This window comes from Tupaia chinensis, unplaced genomic scaffold, assembly GCF_000334495.1.
Source record: "Tupaia chinensis unplaced genomic scaffold, TupChi_1.0 Scaffold000030_1, whole genome shotgun sequence".
Taxonomy (NCBI): Eukaryota; Metazoa; Chordata; class Mammalia; order Scandentia; family Tupaiidae; genus Tupaia; species Tupaia belangeri.
In genome coordinates, this window is record NW_006159460.1 from 1,525,875 (window position 1) to 1,534,245 (window position 8,371).

The window sequence follows — 8,371 nt, forward strand, 5'->3', positions numbered from 1 at the left end:
TATAGGGCGTGTGCGCTCGCCAGACAGACAGAGAGAGACAGAGAGACAGAAAGTGAGAAATCACCCCCCAGGGGGGATGGCCATGCCGCAATCCCTTCTCCTCCATTCTCCTCTCAGGATCTTGGGCATGCTTGCACACACACCCGGCATGAGTTTAAGCCCCCAGGTCCGGGACACGAACTGTGGTCGGCTACATGGGAGTTCAGAGACATAGCCATTATGCTAACTGCTGGTCCCAGTACCATACTGTCTTGATTGATGCAGCTTTATAGTAAACTGAGAGATAAAATTGGGCAATGTTTGTCCTTCAATATTGTTTTCATCTTAACGATTGTTTTGGCAGGTCCCTTGAATTTCCATATGAATTATAGGATCAGCTTCTCAATTTCTGCAAATAAGCCAGCTAGAATTTCGATGAGGATTGCACTAAATCTGTAGATCAATGTGGGAATTATTGCCACCTAATGTCTTTCCACTTAGGTTTTCTTTATGCGTTTTCAACCATGTTTTCGTAGTAGAAGTTTCAGAATAGAAGTAGAAGTCTTGTACTTCTTTTGCATCAAAGAAGAAATTTGTGAGATCAATTTCTATGGAGTGACGAGGGCAGCCATTGAAGGTGGCAAGTTGAGGGGGGCTAGTGAGAACAGACGAGTCGTTGAAGATGCTGGGTGGGCCACAAAGCAGGAGGCCGGGATGTGTGGGTGGGAGAGCTGACCTGGGGTCCTGGTGGGCTGGAGATGGAGACCCCATGGAGGTAAGGCACACTTGCATGGCCTAAGCCCACCCCCAGTGGTGGTGCAGTCCCTGCCCTTTTTGAGACAGGCGATGATGTTACTACCTGCACGTCCTGAAATGGCAAGAACTCCTGAAATTAATTAGCCTATTTGGATAACGAATGTTGATCCTGGGCTGCATCCAGAATGACATCTTTGCTGATGGCAAAGTGCGGGCCCGCTAGTAAGGGACAAAAATAAAAGGTGTGTTCATTCAACCAGCAGCTTCCCTGCACGCAGGCCACCCCTGTTCCAGTTCAGAGCTGCCTGTTCTGCACGAGACCTGCACGCTCATCCATCAGGCCAGCAAATGTCCTCGTGATCACCTGGCAGCCTCCACGACTGCTGCCCTGACTGCTGGGCCTGGCAGCCCCTCACAACTGTATTACTGTGGGCAATTCAAATTAGTGGCTAGCATCCACGCAGCAATTCCAATTTGCTTTTCTGCAGTTAGCTCCACAAAACAGCCGCCACAGCCAGCCCCAACAAAGCATGTCGTCCCCTGGCGGAGGCCCAGTTGTGATGTCAGGGAAGGCCTGCTAGACGAAGTAACAAAGGGTAATGGTGCAGAACATGCAGGAGCAGACTGCCCGACTCTTCTTTACCACCTCCTCGGAGGGAGAGGCTGCCTGCGGCTAGGTGCTCTCAGAAAGGCAGAGGGGAGGGGCGAGGCGCCGTCCAGGCAGGTGTCAGTAGGGGCTGTTAGAAAAGGGGGCGGGGTTAGGGGTGATCGGATTCTTTGAAATTCTAGCTGCTTCCTGGTGATGAGGACAGTGGAGGGAGAGGAGTGTGGTAGCAGTCTGAGGAGTCCTGGGGTGGCGCACCTTGTTTTCCAAGACCAGAGTCCTGAAGGCAGTTTTCAGATGAGGTTTAGAGAGGACCGAGGGATTGAGGAGGATGAGCGGGGGGGACCAGGGTGTAGTGTAAGCACACCGCAGGGCTGGCCTTGTGGGCAGAAGGGGAAGCCGCGGTAAGTGCAGCATCTTCCAGCTTGAGCAGTAGGCAGGTGGGAGAAGCTCGTGGTCCCTGCACGAGACAGAATCCGGCCCCACCTCGAGCTGGCTGGGCCTGCCTGGAGCTTTTGTCCTCCTCTGTAACTAGAGGAAACAATACCTCCTTCCTGGGGCTGCTCGGAGTTTCCCTGACTTAAGTACTGAGCCTGGGAGAAGGAGCCCGCTGTGGCCAGGGCCTTCCTCTTTCTGCCCGCAGCAGCCCCCACCTATGCAGGCTCCATGCCCAGGGGCCACGCCAGCCTGGCCTTCTCGGCTGCCTCGTTGCCTATCCCTGGATGATCTCTGCATTTTTCCATGGGAGGGGACCTCAGTCAAAGGTAGAGGCATTGGAGGGTGGATTTTCAGGGGCGTATTCCTAGAACCCCTAAAATCCAGCAGGCAGCTCCTGGCCAGGTCAGCCCTGCTGTTTGCACTGTGGCTGGAGCTGGCCGCACCTCCCGGCCTGAAGGTTTCTTTGCAGTGGCGTCTTTGCTAAACCCCAGGGTCCTTAAGATCAGCCGGGCCTTTGTGACAGGGACGGGCAGGCGGGTTCCCAGGAGGCTGAGGGATGCAATGAGTTGGTTGTGAAGCCTCCAGGCCGCGAACACAGCTGCCATCCTGGGGCCATCGCGTCACAATGTGGGGCTCCCAGGTCCCGGCCCTGGTGCCTGAGGAGCTTGGGTTGAACTCAGTGCAGGAAGGCGGGAACACCACGACCTTGCTGTCTACCGGGCAGACCTAGTGAGGCAGCTCTGAGTAGGTGGGCTGGTGGAGCCCCGAGTTCTGTGCCAATCAGGCAGGCACTGCACCGGTCTGCCCCCAGGCTCCCCCTGTTAAAACTGGCCCAGGCTACGGGGTGGGGTGTGGGCGCCTCCTACACAAATCGACGAATATTGGCCCACAGCCGGAGGTGGCCCAGCCTCCCAGCTGGCCTTCTGGGACCCACCAGCCTGAATTCCCTGGGATTCGTCTCAGAGCATGGCTGACAGTCTGCAGCCCAGGGACAGACAGTGGACTCTTCCGGCAGAAGTGACGAGTCAACGTCGGATTAATGCACCCTGCGTCATCCAAGGCCCTCGTGTGTCACAGGAATAATAGCCTGCCGGCAGTTGTGGGCGTCAGGGTGGTGCCGGGAGAGGATCTCGGCGCTGGCAGCCAGAGGGCTGATTCGGGGAGGGCGTGGAGATCCGTATCCGTCTCCACGGCCGCAGTCTCCTCCGGTGCCAGCCTCCCGCCCCTTCACATCAGCCCCCTCTTTTGAGGTGTCCACTGAACCAGTATTTCACTCCCCGCTGGCTCTCCTTCCAGGGCCACTTTCAGCCTGTTCCCGGGGCTCCTCTGGCTTTCTTATAAAGGAACGTGCCACCCTCCTGCCACTCTGCGGGACGCAGTGCGAGTGAGCAGCCAGCTGTAGTTGTTGATGGCAGACCGACAGCTGCAGAGATTCATGGGAAAGCGCACACGAGGGAGGCCTCATGCACTCGAGGTTTCTCCAGAAACCTCTCCAGAGCTAGAACCTTTCAATTTGAGAGTTAAGGGATTGAAGGCTCAGAGAGGTTAAGTTACTTGATCAAGGACACACAGCCTGCTAAGTTGAATAACGGGCTTGAACTCCAGGCCAGTGTCTCCCCACTGCCTACGCTGACGTCCCTGTCCATAAATGTGCCAGATTTTCGATGACATCAGGTATGTGACACCCTGGGTTAAACTCTTCCCCGCGTTTCTCTTTAGATTTCTGGTCTAGTTCGTAGAAATCCCTGCCATCAGCTTTGCTCATACCTACACTGCGGACCTTTTTTCTTCTTCCTCAATGTGGAAGCTTTGCCAGCAGAGGGCGCTAACTACTAATTCCCAGATTAAATAATAAATGAGTCCTTTTTTAAGAGTTTCTGAAATGACAGGGCAATCAAGGCTCATTTGGGGAAGAAAAGATTGAGCTTTCGTTCTTTATCCAAATCATCTCTACCTGCTAAAAGTGATGTATAATACATAAGATCAAAGTGATTAAAGTCCTTATGAATTTAATCAGAAACTCGCAGTTAACCACTATTTGCTTTGGTGCAAATTGGTGTGGAATAACAATCGTGTGAATCTGCACATTTTTTTTTAACTTGTGGGAAATTTGCTGCTGACTTGCGGGGGAAGTGGGGGGAGGGGGCATTGACAGGAGAGAAAAGAAGGAAGGAAACAATTGGACCAGGCTCCTGGAGGCCCCCAGGGCTCTGCACTTAGCAGCTCTGCCGAGGGCTTTGTTCGCAAATCTCAGGCCTTGTGCTATGTATTTATTATGAACAATAGGAAACCCTAATAATAACTCCCGGACCTCTGAATCCTGTGTTTGGGTTGGGACTCTCCCTCCACCTTCTTCCACACTCTGTCATTTCTTCTAAATTAGGCCTCATAAAACCCGACCACTGGATCCTTGCGCACACAGGCAGGAGCTCAGGGCAGAGAGACCACTGTGGGGGGAGTTAAGAGCCCCGGCGTTTCCTTCCTCCCTCGAAAAAGCAAGACCTCCTTGAGAAGTTGAGTGGTCCTGGGGAAAGGGCCCCCGTGGAGGAACGAAAAGGCCGAGTAAGACAGGATGTGGAAGCCCTCACCAGCTTCTCGGCGAGGGGGACCTTTCTGTAGAAGGTTTTCTCGGTGTCTTCGATCCACACCACAGAGGGCTGGAGCTGCCGGGCCACCTGCGGGGCAGAAAGGAGGGTTTTGTTTAGAAACGCGTGTCCTTCGTGGGGGTGCATTTAATCTCCTGAGACACAGTAGGACTCCAGGGCTCCTGTGAGGGTCCTGCAGCAGGGCCTGGGCGGTGCTCGGGCACCACACCCATCCAGGCTCCAAGGCACGCGACCATGTTACTGCGTTTTTGTAGCTCAGAACCTGCCCTGAGCTACCTTCTGCCTCCCTGCAGGACAGGGACGGCTGGGGTCCTCTCTCCTGGGCGGCTTGTCCTGATGGGTAGATGCCCTTGGGCACACACACTCTCGAGGACCCCGAGCCCCGACTGGGTTAGGCTTCAAATAAGCCAGGAGTTTTCTGCTGCAAATGAAGAGGGAGCTGGGCTGCGAGTTTTAATTACAGCCTCCTCGCCGGTCAGGGTTATTCACGTTTGCTTACCACGAGGAGCGCGTTTCAGCGCGAGCCCCTGGGATGCCATTTGTCTGCCTCGTTGGCTGTGCCTTTGTGGCCGAGCTGCACCTGGGAGGCGGCTCTATGCCCCTCCAGGGCGAGCAGGGTTTCGCGACAGAGCTGGGATGGGGCGTACCGTGGGCCCCTGAATAATTGCCACACACCTAACAATCTCTTCAAAGCACCCCCTTGCCAGCCAAGTTCAGGTATTTTTGCAACAATTTGTGCTTTGTGCAAAATTGTCGCAGATAAAAGCGCGAATAGTGTTATTATGTACTCCTATTTTTGTATTTCTTAAAACACCATGAAGGCAGCAGGTATGATTTTAAACCAAGACAGTCATTCAATGGTGATGGGGACATCACTGGGGACACCGTGGTGCTGTCTGTCCCGGCATTATGTACCGAGTGCCAAGTCGGAGCTAGAAAGCAGATTATCCGCCTTCAAAGACAGAAGTGGGTGTTGATTGAACTCGGTCCTCGTGCTGCATCGCCTGGGCTCCTGCATTCAGGCCGCCACACGAGGACGTTCTGAGAACTGGACTGCGTCCGCCACACATCGGAGGGTAGGTGTGATTTTTAGACTCAGAGCCACACAGTGCAAGAATCCAGAGTCCTAACTGGTTTTTCTTTTTCTTTTCTAGAGGGCATGTGCGCTTGCCAGAGAGAGACAGAGACAGGGAGAGAAATCATTCTCTCTTCCCAACAAGGCGTGGCGATGCTGCAATCCCTTCTCTTCCCTTCCTCCTAGCTTCCTGGGACTTGGGGCCCACACCCCGCCCCACGCACCTGGTGTTTTTCAAGCTGTGGGGCTGGGACTCAAACTGTGGTCAGCGCCTGGGATTCAGTTCCCGTAGCCATGAAGCCACAGGGCTACCCTAAAAACCCTCAGTGTGACCCTGGCTCCCGAGGCAGGTGGCGTGATGACAACGTGTGCCAGCTGTTAAGGAGCCAGCAGGCGTGTGCGAGGCACCGGCACACACAGAGTACAGGGATCATGCGTGCTCAGAGCAGCACACGCTGGCCTCCCTCCTCCCTGTGACCACGCACTTGTCCTCCCCGCAGAATCTGGGGCCAAATCGGACTCTTCACTGACTTAGATCGCTGGGGAAAAGAATTCCATGGGACGTGGCAGCAATGGATCTAAACAGGTCCCGTGCCTGCCTGCCCACGCGGTGGGCGTTCCTCCCACTTGCGGCACACCTGTCTCTCCCGCTGCCTGGCTGGATGGTTTCCAGTGGCTTCCCAGCTGTAGGCGATGCTGCCAGGCTCGAAACCCCAGCCTTGAACCCACTGATGGGAGACGAGCTCGAGGCCAGGCCACTCTGCTCCCGAGCGGTCAGCGATAAGATCGAGATGCTGCGAGCCAGCGACCCTCTGGCCTCCTCTCCTCCTCAGCCACAATTGTCACGGAGCACGATCAGCTCCGTCAGGTCAGCGCAGCCTCAGTTACGGTCTCCAGGAGTCCACAGGGAAGTCGTGTGTGGCTTGTGGATGGAAAGGGGTGTCTGAGATGGACATTCCAAGGTCCCCGACAAAGCCCAGGCAGGAGACATGCAGGACAGCGGGGCTCGCCTGGAGTCTGGGACTCGGAGCTGCTCAGAAGTCAGGCAGTCTGTGTGGACTGCAGCTGGACGCCCGGCCCCGTCTACACAGCACAGGCAGGGCGCCGGAGCGTGGTCCTGCCTTGGGTTACCCCCACCGTAAACCACAGAAGTGACGCCCCAGGCAGAGCAGCAGTACCAGGGCGCGTGTGACAGCACGAGCTGGGAACTGAGAGAGAAGAGACGTCCACCCGCAGACAGAGGCGGGCGAGTGAGGAGGGCGGGGCCGGCCCACAGAAGGGAGCGACCTTTCTCCCTCATTTCACAGTCCTCACCAGGCTGGCTGGGCGCCTCGGGCAAGCGTGTCCCTGGCCCCTCCCTGAAGGCACTGCTGCCAGTGGGTGCTGTCCTAGCACTGGCAGTCCTTTCTTTTGGTTAAAGAATTAGTTTAATTTTATGCATTATTATTTTAAATTTGCCATAGGGCAACTGCATTTACCAGATAGAGAAAGAGAGGGAGAGAGAAAGAGAGAAAATGAGGAAGCAAGCTGCCAGGTTAGGCCACCAGGAGTCCAGCGCCTCGACCACCACGCCACCTGCTGGACTGGCAAATTTCAAAGCTTCCCAGGATGGGGGCCATCAGGTGGCATAGTGGTTAAGGTGCTGGACTCCCACATGATGGTTCAAGTCCTGGACCCGGTGACTTCAAACTCATGCTAGGTGTGTATGCATGTGCGCCCCAAATCCTGAGAGGAGAGTGGAGGAGGAGGAGCTGCGGTGTGGCCATCCCCGCGGGGGGTAATTTCTCACTTTCTGTCTCTCTGGCGAGCACACATGCCCTAGAGCAAAAATCTCTCTCTTAAAACAGTAGCCAAGGTCAGAGCCTCAGTCCCATGTGCAGGTGCTCCGTGTCACCTGGACACACACAGCGGGGCCCAGTGGTGGGGTCTCCGGGTCGCTGTCCTGCTCTCTCCTCCCAGTGCAGCCTCACCCGCTCCTGTGCCATCCATGAGCTTCTGAGAGTTGGTGACGCCCATATCCGCGCCTGGGCCTCCGGGCCATGTCCTCCTGAGTTCATATCCTATGTGGTGCCTGCCCCCTGCTGCACCCCACACCTAACAGTCCCCACGGCACCCCTCGTCCCCGCCAGCTCCGTCCACTCTCCCGTTCTCTCGGGCCCTTCGTGGGGCCTGAGCACACACTGCAGTCAGAGAGCTCGCTGCGGGGCTGTGGCAGGCAGGCCCCCAGAAGCCATTGGCCACTGGGGGTTACTGGGAGTCTCAGTTCAAGTTTCCCCTCCAGCCTCGAAGTAAGATGTGTAATATGCTGAAAGGGTCGGGCCTTCCTAGAAAAAGGATAATTTATAACACCAAGGCAAAATCTCCCATTTTCAGTTTCTCTTAAAATTTGTCATTTGAAATGAAACCAATGGGAAACCAGCTTGCAGGTGAAGCGTGGTCTCCTGCCCTGGGCTAAACCATGCACCCTCCCAGGTGTCGGGCCTGGCTCTCCACGCCCACTTGGCAAACTCGAGCTCTCCATGGCTGCTGCTGGTGCAGCTCTCATCTCCCCACCCAGCGCTTAGTGGGGCTGCGGTGGACGCCAGGTACTTCAGCGTTCGCTTAGCATCTTCCTTTTCCCTTCCTGCTGTTCACAGAGTGGTGCCACAGACAGCTGGAGTACAGGGGTCTCAGCTCGGTGGGAGAACTTCCAGACCAGCTCCCATCGGAGCACCTGGTTCCAAGCGCTTTGAAGATGCAGTTGCGCCATTGCATGGAAGGAACGTGGACTTCTGCGATGGTGCCTTGAACACATGTGCTGTTAGACGTGTGTGTGTGTGTGTGTGTGTGTGTGTGTGTGTGTTTTCACATGTGGGGTAGTATGCAACTCGAATGGGAGAGAAGGGATCGTGGTGTGGCCATCCCTCCAGGGGG

General features: G+C 55.6%; 1 protein-coding gene across 1 annotated transcript in view; it reads right to left on the bottom strand.

Moving 5' to 3' along the window:
* The window catches only part of DRC11 (dynein regulatory complex subunit 11), a 183,949-nt gene that overhangs the window by 14,944 nt on the left and 160,634 nt on the right, over positions 1 to 8,371 (bottom strand). Inside the window, exon 17 of the mRNA XM_027771313.1 lies at positions 4,366 to 4,452. Coding sequence (XP_027627114.1) covers positions 4,366 to 4,452 — 87 coding nt within the window. The remainder of the gene's footprint in view (positions 1 to 4,365; positions 4,453 to 8,371) is intronic.